The sequence below is a fragment of the Pristiophorus japonicus genome, chromosome 1, assembly GCF_044704955.1.
Source record: "Pristiophorus japonicus isolate sPriJap1 chromosome 1, sPriJap1.hap1, whole genome shotgun sequence".
Taxonomy (NCBI): domain Eukaryota; kingdom Metazoa; phylum Chordata; class Chondrichthyes; family Pristiophoridae; genus Pristiophorus; species Pristiophorus japonicus.
This window is the reverse complement of record NC_091977.1, coordinates 295528438-295548215: the sequence shown is the minus strand read 5'-3', so window position 1 is coordinate 295548215 and position 19778 is coordinate 295528438. Positions and strand designations below refer to the sequence as shown.

At 46.0% G+C, this 19778-nt stretch overlaps 1 protein-coding gene across 4 annotated transcripts in view; it reads right to left on the bottom strand.

Annotated features, from left to right (window-relative positions):
• LOC139270934 (sperm-associated antigen 1-like) overlaps positions 1 to 19778 on the bottom strand; it is a 180349-nt gene that overhangs the window by 24046 nt on the left and 136525 nt on the right. For all 4 annotated transcript variants that reach the window (XM_070888476.1, XM_070888475.1, XM_070888474.1 and 1 more), the window contains one exon: positions 12077 to 12229. In XM_070888476.1, coding sequence (XP_070744577.1) covers positions 12077 to 12229 — 153 coding nt within the window. The remainder of the gene's footprint in view (positions 1 to 12076; positions 12230 to 19778) is intronic.

The following is a 19778-nucleotide window of genomic DNA, read 5'->3' as shown; positions in this document are numbered from 1 at the left end:
CAGATTCACGACCCTCAGAGAAGAAATTCCTCCTCATCTCCGTTTTAAATGGGCGACTCTTTATTCTGAACCTATGGGCCTGAGTTTGGTGAAACCTAAGTTCCGTCCAAGTACCGTTCAAAGGACTGCTAAAATCCTGACGGTATTTTGGGCAGAAGTTTCATGAAAAAAATGTAGGAAAGACTGCCCGGTAGCAAAAATGGGCTTTGCATGCCGATACTGGGCCGCAGGTCCGATTCTGGGCGGCAAATGAGATCCTCGACAAAGTACCACTGAGGATAGAGTCAGGCCCAGGGAGGGAACTGATAAAATAAAAAGTTTACAAAACAATTTAAAAAAACACCAGAAATCCTTCAGGGGACCCCATCCACCTAAATCCCTGCAAAAGAAATAAAAAGTGCATTAACCTTTTTTTGCAGGTCTTCATACTTAACGTTCAGATAAGACCTGCCTCTACACAGCGGTCTTTTCCCCTGCCGGAGCGGAGGACAGCCCGGACCAAACTGGGGACGCAGAGGGCGGGAGGACTCTTGTGGGTGTTGCATGCCGACGCACGCCACCGGACGGTCCCTAGCGGTCTTCTCTCCCCGCCGGCGAAACTTACTTGGAGGGGAGAGTGTCCAAATACCATCGAGACTGCCGAGAAAACTCGGCGGCAGCCGACGATAAGTACACCAAACTCGGGCCCTATGCCCCCTAGTTCTAGATTCCTCCACCTATCTGCATCTACCCTGTCAAGCCTCCTCATAATCTTATACGTTTCAATAAGGTCACCTCTCATTCTTCTAAACTCCAATGAGTATAGACCCAATTTACTCAACCTGAAAAAGACCTGTTTATCCCTATTCTCTATTTTCTGTCCGTTAACCAATCCTCTATCCATGCTAATTCATTACCTCCAATCACATGATTCCTTTTATGTGGCACTTTATTGAATGCCTTTTGGAAATCCAAATATACTACATCCACTGGTTTCCCTTTATCTACCCTGCTAGTTACATCCTCGACAAACTCTAATAAATTTGTCAAACACGACTTCCCTTTCATAAAACCCTGTTGACTCTGCCTAATCATGTTATGATTTTCTAAGTACCCTGATACCACTTCCTTAACATTGGATTCCAGCATTTTCCCCCGACGACTGTTGTAAGGCCAACTGGCCTGTAGTTCCCTGTTTTCTCTCTCCCTCCTTTCTTGAATAGCGGTGTTACATTTGCTACCTTCCAATCCACCGGGACCATTCTAGAATTTAGGGAATTTTGAAATATCAAAACCAATTCATCCACAATCTCTGCAGCCATCTCTTTTAGAACCCAAGGATGTAGGCCTTCAGGTCCAGGGGATTTATCAGCTTTTAGTCCCATTAGTTTCTCTAGTACTTTTTGTCTACTTATATTAATTACATTAAGTTCCTCACCCTCAATAGACCCTTGGTTCCCCACCATTTTATGTATGCTTTTTGCATCTTCTACTGTGAAGACAGATACAAAATATTTGTTTAATGTTTTTGCCATCTCCTTATTCCTCATAATAATTTCTCCTGCCTCAGCCTCCAAGGGACCAATGTTTACTTTTGCTACTCTCTTTCTTTTTACATACTTTTAGAAGCTCTTACCATCTGTTTTTATATTTCTTGCTAGTTTTCCCTGTCTATTTTTTCCCTTTTTATCAAATTTTTGGTCATTCTTTGCTAGTTTCTGAAACTCTCCCAATCCTCAGGCTTACTACTATTCTTCGCAACATTATAACATGGAATAAGGCATGGAACTACTGATGGGGTGGTGGGAATGTGAATCCAGTTCTGCCCCATTTTGGTCTCATTGATTGATTCTGATGGGTTGGGGACCCTATATTTGGCTGGGGCCCCTGAGCATGGTCACCATAGGCCCATGCATCAATCTATCCTTGCTAGGAGGGGAAGCCCACCCCTCTCCATAGGAACGTCACTTTGAGGTGAAACGCCAGGCTCCCCCGGCAATCCTGCCATCTTTGTCCAACACACAGTCAACAACAAGTACACTTCCGGTGGCAAAGTGGGTCTTCTGATACTAGCCCTTAAAGGCAGATTAGGGATTCAAACTTTAACTACGCCCAAAATTAATAGGTTTGTAGTCCCCATCTACAAAAATACAAGAGCCAATTAGCTGTCCTACATTTTTGGATGAAATGTTAAACCAAAGCCCAATCTGTCTGCTCAGGTGGATAGTAAAGATCCCACATTATCTGAAGAAGAGCAGGGAAGTTCTCACAATGTCCTGCCCAATGTTCTTCCTTCAATCAATATCACCATAAATAGACTAACTGGCATTAACTGCTAATTGTTGGACCTTGCTGTGAACAAAATGGCTGCTGTGTTCCCCTACATAGCAACAGCGATTGCCTTTGAAAGTAATCTATTGTATGTGAAGTGCTCTGGGACATCTTGAGAGATGAGACAAGGAACTATATGAATGCAAGTTCTCTCCTGTTTTGCTTTCCAGCTGTCTTTCTTCTATAGTCACCTTTTTATTGTACAAGCATGTTTATAATAAACCCAGTCTTTAATTTCATGTTAATTGCATCTAATGTTCCTGCGGGATTTCCTTTTAAGTACGCCACATCCAAAACCAAAATCTTTTGTTTACACTGATCAGCTTTACACAACTCATAACAAGAAAGAACAGTTACAGTGGAGGACCCTTAACTTTAGCTCTCTAACTCCGTATGAGGAAAAATACCTAATTCTGGGAAGGGAGGCCACTAGAATGCAAGAGATGGGGAAGTAAGAGACTTCCCGTCAGTTCAGGGTTTATTCTAAACTTCCTCTTCCTTGTTCTTAATTCTCTTACTGACATCAAATCACATATTTAAGCTCCCTACTATGTCACTCTTTCTACTAAAGCTACAAGTGAAGACTGCTTATAAGGACATTGTTGTAATTGTTTTTTCTTTACATGTGCTACAAACACATGCTTCATGGGGGAATTTATCTAGAAGGAAATATGAGCTAGATGGGAATCCTCTAGGTTAAACACATAGCATAAGTGAGTTGGAGTTGCTGGTGGTTACAGAAGAGAAAGAGAAAGCTTCTGGTCGCAGTGCCAACTTGTGTCCTGCTTCAGCTTCTGGGTATTTGGACCTCGAGATATTTTTTTTTAGAAGGAAGATGGCTTTCTGTGCAACAAGTATTGGCGTAGGCATTGGAGACCATGCCAAGCAGCATGCCTTACATGATAACATAGTTGGAATCGTCCTAGAGCTTCATGTATGCAGCCTTACATCATAGTTATTCCAAAGTGGAGCATGTGCCAATTTCAGACAGCTGCAATGGGATTGCTGGCCTGTGCAAGAGGCCCTCGGACAATTCGGGTTCCTCCCATTAATGCTTAGGTTTTTGCCACAGAGGCCTGAGTGGAATAAGCTCTTCCTTCCAACTTCAATCGGCTTGGAGATTGACTAGAGAGAACAAACGAGGCAGGGCTTCAGACATTTGATTGGTGCCATTAGATCTGCAGTCACACCGATCAGTGGCCATGGTGAGGCAGTTCCCAGTAGCAGAGGCATGGCTGGAATGGGCATAGATGATGGCACTGTCTCTCAGGCTGCCAACCCCTTCAAACCATTCCTCCAGCCTCCTCCAAAGCTTGCTAAGTTCTAGAAAGCACGCAGGCCCGGACTGCCCACACAAAAGCAGAAATGGCACATTCTGCAACAGATTTATCTCAGAACTCAGCTGCCCTGAGGTGGTGTGTCATCTCCGTCTCAAGAGGTGATCCTCACCTATGCACACTGAGCAGCCAGTCATCTTACATACCCCTATATTGAGACAGAATCGATATGAAGCAACAGCCTAGATTTAAGACCAAATGCATCAGTTACCAAGGGGTAACGTTGTGGAAGCAAAACCTAGATACATGACCGGTTTGTTTATTAATAACCTGGTTTGCATTGAATTTTAATGTGCATGGGGAATGCTCTTGCAAAAGTCTGCTGTATGTTTCATCAGGTGCCATAACAGCATATTTGTGAGTTACATGAGAATGTAAGGCATTGCAAGTGAAGGCACATTTGTGGATGGTGTAGGGAAGATGTAGACAAGATGATTAATGATACAACTACATTTCCTACTTAAGAGAAGGTGTCATATTGTTGAATGGTTCATGCAGTTGGGAATGGGTTCTCCTCTGAAGGCTCTTCAGGATACTGTTGCTCCTCTTGGGGTTCCCCTTGCTGCACATGGGGGCCTTCCTTCTCCAGGACATAATTTTACATCGAGCACCAGATTATCACGATCCTTGAAATCTTAGCTGGGCAGCACAGCAGCACACCCCCAGATCTATCTGAGCACCTGAAGTGCTGCTTTGACATAGCAATGATGAGCTCAGCGATTAGTTGGTATGCAATTTGTCTCTGTATTCAGCTGGTGTATTTGGATTCCACAGAGGTGTCATAAGTCATGGCTGCTGAGGAGAGCCTTGATTTCCCAAGAGCTACTCTCAGACTTATGTCTGGATTTTCCTCCGCTATTCTAGTCCAAATTGGGCAGGATAGTGGTAGAAGCAGGAGGGCAAGACTGGCAGCGAGGCAACCCAATTTCTCTCCATCTTAACTTACTTTTGTTAGAACAATGCAGATTATGGGGCAATATATCAGAATAGGATGGGACAGAGTAGATAGAAACAAACTATTTCCAGTAGTTAAGGGATGAAGAATATGCGACCATATATACAAGATTAAATGTTGAGATATGGAACAGAGGGCAGGAGAAACTTATTTACATAGCCAGTTGTGAGACTGTGGAATTCACTTCTGTGGTTAGTGGTTGAAGCAGATTGCTGAGGCAGAAACTATGTCAACATTCAAGATTAGCTTGGCTTAGGTCTATGAAGGAAAAGGGAATGAGGGGATATGGGAATAGGGTGAGAAAACTGCTTGTTTGGAGGGGTAAATGCTAACAGACTGGTTGAGCAGAATATATTTCCTTCCCCCTTCACCTGCAGGGACTGCCACCGACACCCCTTCACTTTCTGCTGCATGTAAATGCTGGTGAAGAGTCTGGGCCCAGGTTCCCAGCTCATTTTCTTCCTATCCGTCCCTCTCCAAGACTGCCAAAGTGAAGATTGATGGTTGTCCCGAGTCGTGATGGGAAGGACCCAAAATATCCTGATGGAGGGAGAGAGGGCCGAGCAATGGCCTTTTCCTCTCCAGTTTGGTCCAATCAATTACCTGCTGGAGGTATGGTGGACTGTCTTAAAACAAAGGCACTGTGACAACTGCCTGGGAAATTAACACTAACTTCAGAATGCACTGCTGATGGTTGCAAATAAGTTGAATATTGAGAAAGTGAAATTCTTTCCTATTCACATAGATAGTGACATTTTGCCAAGAAGCATGATGGGCCATATTGAATGCAATCTATAAAATTGCATATCTGCTGTTGGTTGTCCAAGAGGAAGTTGAAGTTGCTTGCTAGAGCAAACAGGTATTGGTCGTTTGCTTTATACATCTGTGGATAACTGATCAGTTTATGGTGTTGATATCTCCAGTGACATCCTGAAATGATCCAGAAACATAAAAGTTAAAGGCAATTGTAACCTTGACATTCACTTGCATTACTGTTCCTGTGAAACAGCTTGGCTGCAGATCTGTTTGGAGCATATGGCATAACTCTGTCATGGCATCCCTTCTAAATCACTGGCATAGCTCCTCTGAAGAATGGCGATACATGCCTCGGTCTAGATTCTGGTGTGGGTGAGTGCAAAGTACTTCAGGTGCAGCCTGAAATTGCTCCATTGATCTTCCTGTTTCGGCAGTAACTTCCTGCACCATCACATTTTCCTACGGAAATGTACGTGATGTGAGAAATGGATAGAGATAAGGTATGACTGATTCTCCCCAGTTTTGGATTGGTAATGCCTACTATTAGCCTAAAAATCTGCCATACTGTTTCTAAAACTTCGACCAACAACAGCACCATAACATTGCCCTCAAGTCAATTTGCTGGTCAGCACACAACTACCATGCTGCAAGTCCTGAATTACCCAGAAGCAATGTGATAGGAGACCAGTATATTGCAAAACCTAGCATATCCCTTGTAGAATTGATGGCCAGGCAATGACCATCTCAAACAAGAGAAAGTCTAACCACCTCCCCTTGACATTCAATGGCATTACCATCAACATCCTCGAAGGCTCACCACTGATCAGAAACTTAACTGGACTGGCCACATAAATACTGTGGCTACAAAAGCAAGTCAGAGGCTGCCTGTTTTGTGGCGAGGGACTTACCTCCTGACCCCCCAAAACCTTTCCACCATCTACAAAGCACAAGTCAGGAGTGTGATGGAATATTCTTCACCTGTATGGATTGCAGCTCCAAAAACACTCAAGAAGCTCGACGCCATCCAGGACAAAGCAGCCCGCTTGACTGGCACCCCATCCACCACCTTAAACATTCACTCCTTCCACCTCCGTTCACCGTGGTTGCAGTGTGTACCATGTATAAGATGCACTGCAGCAATTCGCCAGGGCTTCTTCGGCAGCACCTCCCAAACCCACAGCCTCTACCACCTTGAAGGACAAGGGTAGCAGGCGCATGGGAACACCACCACCTCCAAGTTCCCCTCCAAGTCACACACCATCCTGACTTGGAAATATATAGCTTCATCGTTGGTGGAACAAAATCCTGGAACTCCCTACCTACAGCACTGTGGGAGTACTTTCACCACACAGACTGCAGCGGTTCAAGAATGCAGCTCACCACCACCTACTCAAGGGCAATTAGGGATGGGCAATAAATGCTGGCATTGCCAGCGACACCGGCATCCCATGAATGAATAAGAAAAATTGTATAGAGGTTGTCTTGGCCATATAAAGCCAACATTTTGGTTACTTTGCCACATAGCTAAGACATCGAAAGTGACACCTACTGTTATTCCTAACCCTTTTTACATACTCTTATGCTAATTGTATTCCATCCATTGTATACCAATGTTGCATTCTTTATTTCTCAGTGTGCAATAGTGAGCTATATTTGTCAGTATAAATTTACTTTACCATTTGAATTTTCCAACCACATTGTTATGCATTTGAAAACCATCATTTTCATATATGCAAAAATGCCTCCTGCCTCTGGGTTGAAAAAGCTGGACCTCAAACTCATAACAATTTGGTTGGGAGAGCAACATGATGAGCGCTAGTCTACAGAGTTGCTCAGTCAGAAATTTATTTTTGAGTTTGGCTGATTGTCAAGGAACCAGCGCAGTTGTTTACTTTATCCAGATGCAATGCTTCTCTGCCTTGGGATTTCAGCCAGATCAATTTTCCCAGCATTTTCTTTAATACAGCCAAAGACACTGAGGATCTTGGCATTCCTAAAGTAATCATTTTACATGATATTTATATAAATATTTCAGGCAGAATTTCCTTTAAGGCCAAAAAGTCATGAACTCTAAGCACAATGGATGTGATCATACCAACATGCATGTTTTTACTTTCCTCCGTACACATCACTTTAAATACAAACTTGGTGTGAATCACTGCCCTTACTTTGCATGGAATGGTAAAATAAATATTGAATCACATGCTTCAATATTTACATTGATCACATGGAGCCAAAATGTTGAGTTCACAGATACACTGTACTCAACATCTTTGAAATTCTGACATTTTACCAAAATTAGCTATTTAAAAAAAAAAACATTGTGTACAGAAATGTACAGTTTTAGAGAAATGTGCACATTGTGTACAGAAATGTGCTGTTTAATCACACATTCAGTGTTTGCAGAAGTTCCCCGTTGCTTACATGAGTTTTCCTGAAACCCAGATGATGACAGAGAAAAAGTATGAGAGTAGGTACGGAGGTGGGTGAGGCCTCTGGCAGGGGTAGAGGCTGTGGATTGGCAGCAATGGCTTGAATGACCTTGGCCAGCCTTGTGAGGTCATTGGACCTCTTCCTCAACTGTGTGGCAGTTCTTGTGTACAGAAATATACACATTAGTAACAGGATGGGACTTCCATGTGTCTCTTACAGCATGACAGCCTGCAACATAAACCCAGGCTTCTAATACAGATAAATGCGACCACACAGTGATTTTTTTAAATGCATTCCAATGTGTCAACAACTAATGAATTCTTGCAGACAGATCATGAAAAAAATAACTACCAGGGTTAAACAGGTCAAAGCTCCAGACTTTCTCCTCAACAATCCTCCTGTTATTCCTGTGTGTTGGGCTACCAAACCGAGGAAAGTGCCAAAGTAACTATTTGGCAATATCTGTGGAAAACATCATGGACTGTGTGTGTACGTTTGTATTAATTCAGAAACTAGGGTCCTGAACTTAAGGAAAGCTAACTTTGACGGTATGAGGCGTGAATTGGCTAGAATAGACTGGCAAATAATACTTAAAGGGTTGACGGTGGATAGTCAATAGCAAACATTTATAGATCACATGGATGAACTTCAACAATTGTACATCCCTGTCTGGAGTAAAAATAAAACAGGGAAGGTGGTTCAACCGTGGCTAACAAGGGAAATTAAGGATAGTGTTAAATCCAAGGAAGAGGCATATAAATTGGCCCAAAAAAGCAGCAAACCTGAGGACTGGGAGAAATTTAGAATTCAGCAGAGGAGGACAAAGGGTTTAATTAGGAGGGGGAAAATAAGAGTACGAGAGGAAGCTTGCCGGGAACATAAAAACTGACTGCAAACGCTTCTATAGATATGTGAAGAGAAAAAGATTAGTGAAGGCAATCTTTGCAGTCGGACTTAGGTGAATTTGTAATGGGGAAGAAAGAAATGGCAGACCAATTGAACAAATACTTTGGTTCTGCCTTCACGAAGGAAGACACAAATAACCTTCCGGATGTACTAGGGGGCCGAGGGTCTAGTGAGAAGAAGGAACTGAAGGATGTCCTTATTAGGTGGGAAATTGTTTTGGGGAAATTGATGGGATTGAAGGCAGGTAAATCCCCAGGGCCTGATTGTCTGCATCCCAAAGTACTTACGGAAGTGGCCCTAGAAATAATGGATGCATTGGTGATCATTTTCCAACAGTCTATCGACTCGGGATCAGTTCCTATGGACTGGAGGGTAGCTAATGTAACCCCACTTTTTAAAAAAGGAAGGAGAGAGAAAACAGGAAATTATAGACCGGTTAGCCTGACATCAGTGGTGGGGAAAATGCTGGAATCAATTATTAAAGATGTAATAGCAGCGCATTTGGAAAGCAGTGACAGGATCGGTCCAAGTCAGCATGGATTTATGAAAGGGAAATCATGCTTGACAAATCTTCTAGAGTTTTTTGAGGATGTAACTAGTAGAGTGGATAAGGGCGAACCAGTGGATGTGGTGTATTTGGACTTTCAAAAGGCTTTTGATAAGATCCCACACAGGAGATTAGTGTGCAAAATTAAGGCACATGTTATTGGGGGTAATGTATTGACGTGGATAGAGAACTGGTTGGCAGACAGGAAGCAAAGAGTGAGAATAAACGGGTCCTTTTCAGAATGGCAGGCAGTGACTAATGGGGTGCCGTAGGGTTCAGTGCTGGGACCTCAGCTATTTACAATATACATTAATGATTTAGACGAAGAAAATGAATGTAATATCTCCAAGTTTGCAGATGACACTAAGCTGGGTGGCAGTGCGAGCTGCGAGGAGGATGCTAGGAGGCTGCAGGGGGACTTGGACAGGTTAGGTGAATGGGCAAATGCATGGCAGATGCAGTATAATGTGGATAAGTGTGAGGTTATCCACTTTGGTGGCAAAAACAGGAAGACAGATTATTATCTGAATGGTGACAGATTAGTAAAAGGGGAGGTGCAACGAGACCTAGGTGACATGGTACATCAGTCATTGAAGGTAGGCATGCAAGTACAGCAGGTAGAAAAGAAAGCAAATGGCATGCTGGCCTTCATAGTGAGGGGATTTGAGTATAGGAGCAGGGAGGTCTTACTGCAGTTGTACAGGACCTTGGTGAGACCACACCTTGAGTATTGTGTGCAGTTTTGGTCTCCTAATCTGAGGAAGGACATTCTTGCTATTGAGGGAGTGCAGCGAAGATTCATCAGACTGATTCTCGGGATGGCAGGACTTCCATATGAAGAAAGACTGGATCGACGAGGCTTATATTCACTGGAATGTAGAAGAATGAGAGAGGATCTCATAGAAACATATAACCTTCTGACAGGATTGGACAGGTTAGATGCAGGAAGAATGTTCCCGATGTTGGGGAAGTCCAGAACCAGGGGTCACAGTCTAAGGATAAGGGGTAAGCCATTTAAGACCGAGATGAGGAGAATCTTCTTCACTCAGAGAATTGTGAACCTGTGGAATTCTCTACCACAGAAAGTTGTTGAGGCCAGTTCGTTAGATATATTCAAAAGGGAGTTAACTGTGGCCCTTACGGCTAAAGGGATTAAGGGGTATGGAGGGAAAGCAGGAATGGGGTACTGAAGTTGTATGATCAGCCATGATCATATTGAATGGTGGTGCAGGCTCGAAAGGCCGAATGGCCTACTCCTGCACCTATTTTCTATGTTTCTATGTTTTGCCTTCATAATCTGGAACATTAGTCATCTTACAATATCCTCTTTTAAGGAAGTGACTGACCTGTCTCAGCAGAGTTTCTTGTACCATGGCATGGCTGAGATCAGAAAATCAGATGACCTTCCACCCTACATTCTGTGACACAGGGAATAATTTTTGCTGTTTATTACTTGTATTTTATGGGGGAAATTTTAACCAAACACAACTGGTAGGTTGGGGGCATGTGGGTAGTTAGTGTTCAAAATCTGAATCCCAACCTGAAGCCGTCTCACCCATTTCTGGTTTTAACGGAGGCAGGATGGGCAGCTAATCCGCTGCCAGGAGGCGGGTCATCTATTAAAAAATTATAATGAGGCTGGAAGCCTCTGCTTTAAGCTTTATTTTGAATTTAACTTTAGCTGGTTGGGTTTTGCACGCCTTGTGAAACCTGCCAGCTAATGCAAGGCGAGGACTGCTGGATTCAGGAGGTAAGTGCCATTACACCTACCTCCTGGATCCAGGGTCACTGCCTCACCCACCCCCGGCCATCGGAGACCCTCCTCACTCAGACTCTGATCCCTCCCTTAGGCCTCAGATTCCCCCCATGAGGCATCCTCCCCCCGCTCCTCTTTCTCCCTGTCTCCCTTCCTCCGGCTGCCTCCAGCCCGCTGATCTGCTTCTGACGCCCCCTACTCCTCCAGCCCGCCCCTAATTCTCTTGTGATCCCTCTCCTGCTCCTCCGACCACTCCCCGGCCCCCACGTGATCCCTCGCTCTCGCCTCTCTGTGGCCTGGTGCGGAAGGCCTACCCATCCATCTAGCTGACTTCAGGTGCAAAAGAGGCTTCCCACGCAATTCATGCGGGAAACTCGGTCTCGGAGCCCCCCACCCCGCCTTCCCAATTAAAATTTAGACCTGTATCTAGCTTTACAATTGCTATGTACCAAATTTGTAGTTGTAGTTTTGAATAAGCTATATTCTACTGGATAATCCACTTTGCTGTCATCTTTTCCTTTTCTGAATCAATTATGGTGGGCATGACAACCGTGTGATCTGGATTGAAAACTTCATTATAAATTTAAACGTTTCCCTAAAATAATTTAGACTTAAATACAACGGCTTTAGATTTCCGCAGCGTTCTCTTTATCTCCCACTGCAGCTTTGGCAGCAGATAGGCAGAAATCCTGGAGAAACAGTGTAAACAGATGTTTTTGCCTTTTACGCCATTTCTCCTGGGGTTCCACCAATCTTCTGCCCAAGTTATCAAAGAAGATCAGACTACACCTCATGGAAGTTGCAGATGAATGAGGGCATTGTAGGTTAAAAGCCTGCTTGTTATTTAAATCTATAAATGTACCAACACCTTGTAAGGATGACTCTCCATTTTTGTTGAATGAGCAAAGTACAAACAAAATATGTAAGCAAAACAGAGTAAAACTTGTGCAGGGCCAAGGGCTGGGTGATTAAAAACTATAAAAGTATACAGAAAGTATTTACTTTTTATTGTCTATACACCTAACAAAAAATAATTGTCTAAAACCTTTACACTAGTTAAGTGTAATTGTCCTCACCTGTTGACACTGTCATTTGCAAGCTGGATCCTACTATCCACCTGAAGAACAGTTTTATAATCCACATAAGCTTGGCGATATCGCTCGAGGGAGTCGTAGGCCATGGCACGTCGCAAGAGAGGTTTTACAGAAAATGGCTGCAGCTCCAAAGCCCTAGGGAAACAACAATCAAACTATTACATAGTATTTGCAGCACAGAAACAGGCCAACAGGTCCATGTCGGTGTTTATGCTCCACACGAACCTCCTCCCTACCTTCTTCATCTAACCTCAACAACATATCTCTCTACTCCTTTCTCCCTCATGTTTTTATCGAGCCTCCCCTTAAATGTAACTATGCTAGTCGACTACTCGAGTTCCACATTACAGCGCCACTGTGGGATTCAAACACACCCACCCGCAAAAACTGGAACCATAAACCAATGCCTTAGCCACGTTATTGTCATGTTTTCTTTAAATTTTCAAATGTTGTCAAATCACGTTGGCTGAAACAAGGTCCCACAAACAGCAATGTGATAATAACCAGTTCATCTATTTTTGGTCGAGGGATAAATATTGGCCAGGAAACCGAGGAGAACTTTCCTGCTCTTCTTCGAAATAGTGCCCTTGCATCTTTTACATCCCCAAGAGGGCAGATGGTGCCTCGATTTAACAACTCATCTGAAAAATGGCACCTCTGACATAGCAGCACTCCCTCAGTACTGCACTGGAGTGTCAGCCTAGATTTTAAGCTGAAGTCCTTGGAGTGGAGACTTGAAATTATGACCTTCTGACTCAGGTGAGAGTGTGCTATCCACTGAGCCACAGCTGACAGTTAGTGACAATCTAATTTTACTTATACTTCTAATGGAAAATGTAATACAGATCAATTTAGTGACATTATTCAGTTAATATATACAAACAACGAGTTATAGACTAGTCTTTTCAGTACTAAAATCCCTGCAACTCTTCAGACTATAAGCATATTAACTACCAGGAATAATAATTAATATATGTTTTCAATAAAATTGCAATCATTAATAATATAAATAGAATGAAAACAAGAAATCCAGTACAAGTAAAATGTCTTTATGAACATTATTCTTCAACTAGATTGCAAAGTATAAACTAGAACTGTACAACCTAATTATTTGTAACACAAGAATGACTTTTCTGAAACTAAGTTATGAAGCAGTACATCCATTGTGATTCAAATAATGCCAAAAACTACCAGAGCGAGGCTAAGGTAATTGAATTACAGACTTGTCACTCAGTCCAAGATGCTTGCATGCTTATGTAATATGTACCAGTGTTTTAAAAAAAAAATGAAGAATACATTTCTATAATGGCTGGCTGATCAAGTGTTGTAGTGTTGAGGCAGCGAGATGAAGGACTATGATATTATCATCCAATATCGCTATAGGACTTGAAGGCATATAGCATCATAAGGTGCTCTTGGCAACAATGTCCCATTTTTCTTTGCTTGTGGATCTCCCACAATGTTGCTCATGTTGAGAAAGATAATGTGGGTCCATAAAGTTCCAATAGCAACTGACCCTCATGCGGCTAGTAGAGCCAGAGATGCCCTTCCTCAAGAAATGTTTCCCCTCTCAACAGTTTTTCTCTCTCTCCACTCTTTGCCCTTGATCAACAGAGTCACTCACTCCCTACACCACCATGAATAGGGACTCCAAGAGGGACTCCCTGGGGTCACAATTCAGCACCGCTCGAAAGCTGACACTCCTGCTCACTTTTTGGGGCCATTCCTGCCGAAATTTTTTTGACGATAGCCCGATCCATATTCAGCTCCAAAAGTGAAAAAATGGGTTCCAGCACTAAGGAACCCTTCTAAAGTGCATTTTTCAGCGGTGTGGCTGTCTTAATTGGAGCGGTATTCCCACCGAGAAATTCAGCATGCAGGTATGTGTTTCTAACGAGTCAGCTGCTCCCTGGCCTTTTTAAAGACCAGGGTTTGCAGCTAGGCCTCGAGGGGGGAAGGAGGTGGATTGAAGGATGGCTGGCGTGAGACGAGGAAGCAGGGCGAATAGGTTTACAGATGTGGAGCTCGAGGCCCTGATGCAAGGTGTGGAGGGTTAATGGCCAGTTTCCAGATGTAGGGAGACCAAGCAGACAGGTCATAAATAATGGCTGGAATGAGATAGCACAGGAGGTGTCAGGCACTTCCATATATCAGAGGACACCAGTGCAGTGTAGGAAGAGATTCCACGACATCTTCCGGCTTATGAAAGTGAGTACTTCTTCCACCAACTGCTGACCTTGCAACTGTGAGACTCTCCTTCAGCATGCGCTTATTTCCCATACTCACTGTTTAATCACTCAAGCAGCATTTCATTCTTCACACCTCTATACATATATGTCCTCGCAATGGAGGCTCCCTTTCGTCTCACACTTTCAGCTGCATGTCAAAGACAAACACTTGCGCACTCATTTCTGATGTGTCATCACAGTCGTACTCACTAACCATTCTTTCTTTTGCAGGTTAAACTGGCACACAATAGAGCCGAGCTAAGGATGACCAGGGGTGGTGACGCAGACACACAGGTGCTTATAACTTTAGAGCAGAGGGCTCAGACGTTGGCCATGCTGCATTCTCTGTGGCCGACGGTAATGCTGACGCCGGTGTGAGTAAGTGAAGGCCCTCCTTTAATGTGCCACGCCTACTGTTCCTTTCCTTCATTGAAGTTTGCTAGTTGCATCCTCCATGCCTTCATCCCTCACCTCCCCCTCACGGCAGCCCTTCTCCCATTTATGCTTGCAGATGACATGCCCCCTGTGGGCAGCAGAACCTGTGACGCTGATGTGGGCAGCATTGGTAAATGAGGCAGTCGTTGAATGTGCTCAACATTTGAATGCGCCAGCTTTCCTGTCCAAAAGTGTGCTAGTTGCAGGCTCCATGCGTTAATACCACACCTCCCCCTCATGGCAGCCCTTCTCCCATTTATGCTTCCAGATGAAACACCGAGTGGCAGCACAGCACAAATTGACACACTATTGTGTTCCTAACACAGATGAGGCTGCACACAGGGAGGTTAAAGTAACAGTGACCTCAGTCTTTATTAAGACACTCCAGAGTGAGAAACAGGCCTTAGGGGCCGGCTTATATACAGTGCTCCCAAGGGATGCTGGGATCCCTTGGGATCATCCCTTGCGACCAATGTGTCGTCCTGAAAAACCACCGTGCGTGGTACCGACTTAAATAGGCTCTCCATGTTTCTCTGGAAGATCGCTGCAGCTGACCAAATTCAAAACGGGCATCTGTTGTAGACGAACAGTCCCTTGTGCGTGTTGATACAGGTGAAGCCCTTCGAAGACTCCTCCAGCTCCTGCGTCATGTAGGCCGAAGTCAGGTTGAGCTTGGTGAGCGTCTTGCCTCCTGCCAGCGTCGCAAATAGGTCGTCTGCCTTAGGTAGCGGGTATTGGTCCTGTAGCGAGAAACGATTAATAGTTACTTTATAATCGCCGCAAACCCTGACCATGCCATCACTTTTGAGTACTGGAACAATCGGGCTGGCCCACTCGCTGAATTCCACTGGGGAGATGATGCCCTCGTGTTGCAGCCTGTCCAGCTCGATTTCCACTCTCTCCCTCATCATGTGAGGTAGCGCTCGCGCCTTGTGGTGAATGGGTCATTCCTCTGGGACCAAGTGGATTCGCACCTTCGCCCCGGAAAAGTTGCCAATGCCTGGTTCAAAAAGGGAAGGAAATTTGTTAAGAACCTGGGTACATGAGGCCTCATCGACATGTGATAGCGCTCGGATGTCATCCCAGTATCAGCGGATTTTGCCCAGCCAGCTCCTTCCAAGCAGTGTGGGGCCATCGCCCGGGACAATCCAGAGTGGCAGTTTGTGCACCGTGCCCTCGTAGGTGACCTTGACCGTGGCGCTGCCTAGGACAGTGATAAGCTCTTTGGTGTACATTCTCAGTTTCATGTGGATGGGGCTCAGGGCTGGTCTGAGTGCCTTGTTGCACCACAGTCTCTCAAACATCTTTTTACTCATGATGGATTGGCTAGCGCCAGTGTCCAGTTCCATGGCTACGGGTAAGCCATTCAATTTTACATTTAGCATTATAGGTGGACATTTCGTCGGAAATGTTTGCACCCCGTATTCTTTAGCATCTGCCTCCTTTCTCTGAGACTCGAAATTGCTTTGATCCACCATGGATCGATCTTCCTCTGCTACGTGGTGGTTAGCAGGTTGTGCAGAGCTTGCAGCTCGTCTGCAAGCTCGTTGGAGGTGCCCCATTGTTCCACAGCTCTTGCAAACATACCCTTTGAAGCGGCATGAATAGGCTGAATGGAAGCCTCCACATTGCCAACAAGGTGTGAATTGCCTTGCATTCATCCTTTGTTGCGGACTTTGAGTCATCTGGGTCACCTGAGGCATGCTGGCAGTTGCAGACTCATGGTTTCTGCCCTGTACATTTCTGCTCGCAAACACAGTTCCAGTTAATTTATGAACATTGCTAGCACTTGTGTGCTGAGAGATTTGTTTGGTGTTATCACTGGTGGACATAAACGCCTTACTGAGGGTCGGTATCTCTGCAGTCAAAAGTTTTTGTAGGATGGTCTCGTGGCCAATGCGCAGTACAAAAAGGTCTCTGCACATTTGCTCCAGGTAGCCATCAAACTCACATTGTCCTGCAAGTCGCCTTAGCTCAGCGACGTAGCTCGTCGCTTCCTGATCTTCAGATCGCTGGCACGTGTAGAACAAATACCTCGCCATCAGCACGCTCTCCCTTGGGTTAAGATGCTCGCGAACCAGTGTACACAGCTCTTCATACGACTGATCTGTGAGTTTCACCGGAGGCGGAAGATTCTTCATGAGGCTGTAGGTCGGTGCCCCGCAGACCGTGAGGAGGACCGCTCTCCTTTTTGCAGCGCTTCCTTCTCCGTCCAGCTCGTTGGCTACAAAGTACTGGTCTAGCCGTTCGACATAGGCTTCCCAGTCCTCACCCCCCGAGAACTTCTCCAGGATACCCAGTTTGCTGCATCTTTGCGTTGGATTCGTATTCTCGTCGCCAGTTATTGTGTTCCTAACACAGATGAGACTGCACACAGGGAGGTTAAAGTAACAGTGACGTCAGTCTTTATTAAGACACTCCAGAGTGAGGAACAGGCCTTAGGGGTCGGCTTATATACAGTGCTCCCAAGGGATCCCTTGGGACTTCAGGGGATGCACTCCCTGGTGGCGGAACATGGGCGTGCATGCTTTACAGATACACAACACACACTACCTGCAGGCCTGAAGCACAAGCCTGTGGACAGAAACCCTCCAATCTAGACAAGCACTGATGATGAAATTGAGGCTTCAAGCAGAGGAGGAGGAGGACACAGATGGCACAAGCGCATCACTGCTTCCACCCGCACGCACCAGCTCAGATACTGGTGGGAATGCACGGTTTGAAGAAGTTAACGTGGTAGGTGGGGCGGCACTGGGTATTGCATCGGGGGCTAACGGGCTGCAGCATGGAGACCGGGCTAGGTAACCTCTCCGGCGGGCGAGTCTGCACCGGAGTTCTGCTAATGAGGACTCAGATGATGCCATTGACATAGTTGCTTACGAGAGAAGGGTGGAGGCCACGCATTCCCAGATATTGGGGGCAGTGGCAAGGGTGCCAAAGAGGCTGTCGGAAGTGGTCAGGAGTGTGGAGGAGTCCGCCTCCCGCATAGTCGACAGCTCTGCACACACCATGGAGCCCATCATTGCCAGTGTGGAGGCGATGGTGGACTCCCAGAGTGTCCATGCAGATCCACCTGTGATGCCGCAACCTGCAGGTGATGTGGCAGCTGCCATTTCGGCACAGGCGTGAGCGAATGATCACATCGGTGCTGGAATGGAGAGAATGGCCATGGCCCTGGCAATTCAGAATGTTCTTATGCTTTCTGGGCAACAGGCCACGGAGGTCTTGGTGCTGCCATGGAGCATCAAATTGCTGCCATCTCTGGTGTATTTGAGACTCTGGCTGCTCTCATGCAGTCTCAGCTCGATGCCACCAGACACCTCAGTGTTGCATTCGCGACTGAGTCCAACACGGGCCGCGAGGGTTGCACCACTGCACCGACCTGACCTCCCTCAGCTTGGTGGTGGTGTTAATGTGCCACCCACCCCCAGGGAATGACACAGGTTCTTCGGACCAGGATCCTGATGATGTGCCCTCTCAGAATCACAACATTCCTTGCTCCAGACCTCCCACTCCGCCATCGCCTCCACGCATGGTTCCGCCCGAGCCAAGCCAGATTGCACACTCCCAGGAGGGTGCTGGCCAGTCTGCACCTGGCCCATCCAGGCCCAAAGGTGTTCGAGGGCATTCTAGAAGGACAGCTGTAGCTCCCACACAACAACCACAGCAGCCTTCCCAGACGCATAATGCAGCTACAGGGGAGAGACACTTAGGCGTAGTGCTAGTGTAGGCACGCGTAAGAGGTGTTATAAAGACATGCACAGAGTAAGACATGATTATTGGTGTTAGTTTTTGTTTATGTTGCTTTTGTACTGAATTAAATATTTTGATACATTTTTACTTTTGGCACATATCTGGCCAGGTGTTTCATTTGGGAGTGGGCAATTGTGCGTGAAGGGTCATGTGTGGATGGGATTAACCGAAGCGAGCAGCTATGAGACGCAGCTGCACCTCCCTTGCAGGGTTGCGATGGGGACGTGGCAACGGGGATCGTCCTCATCCTCCTGCGCCTCCTCCTCCTCATCAGGTGGTACTGCTGGCTCGACCTCCAGCGGTGTCCCCTCATGATGGCCAGGTTGTGCAACATGCAGCAGACCATGACGAATATGGAGACCTGTCCAGGCAACGGAACCTCTGCTTAAGATGATGCACCTGGTGCCACAATGAGTGTCATTGTAGGCATGCTCTGGCGCTGCCCTGGGGTTCCGCAGTGGAGTGAGCAGACAAGTGGACAGGGGATATCCCTTGTCCCCAAGCATCCAACCACAATCCTGATTTGGGCCTGTGAAGAGGGCGGGCACAGTGGTCTGGCGCAGAATGAAGGAATCATGGCTGCTTCCCCTCGGTGCCATGATTCGATGCTGGTGGTCACACATGAGCTGCACATTCAGCGAGTGGAACCCCTTGTGGTTCACAAAGATCTCGGGGTGATGTTGTGGTGTCCTCAGCCCGACATGTGTGCAGTCTATCGCACCCTGCACCCTTGGGAAGCCTGCAATTTGGGCAAATCCGGCCTGCCGCTCCAGCTGTTTGTCCCTTGTCATAGGGAAGGAGATGTACCGCACCCTTCTCCTGTAGAGTGCATCAGTGACCTGCCGGATGCACCGATGTGCAGAGAATTGCAAGAAGTTGGCAATGTCTGCAGTGGCAGACTAGAAACACCCCGTGGCATAAAAATTTAACGCGATGATGGCCTTGGTCTCCACAGTCAGGGTGGTCCTCAGCGTTGTGTGAGGCTGGAGATCTTCGCGCAGGACAGCGCAGAGCTCCCCGAGTACGTCTTTCCTAAATCTTAAGCCTTCACAGGCATTGCTCATCACTGAACTGGAGGAAGGAGAACTGAGATCTGTAGATCCTTTGAAGGTAGGGCCTCCTTCCCCCACCTCTGCAATGGCTACCTCCCCTGGCAGCTAGATGATGCCCATCTCCCTGTTCCTCCTGATTGTCGGGCGCCTCTAGAGGCTGTTGCTGGCAAGGCTCCTGGCCCATTATTTGATGGGGTTGGGGGGGGGGGGGGGTCA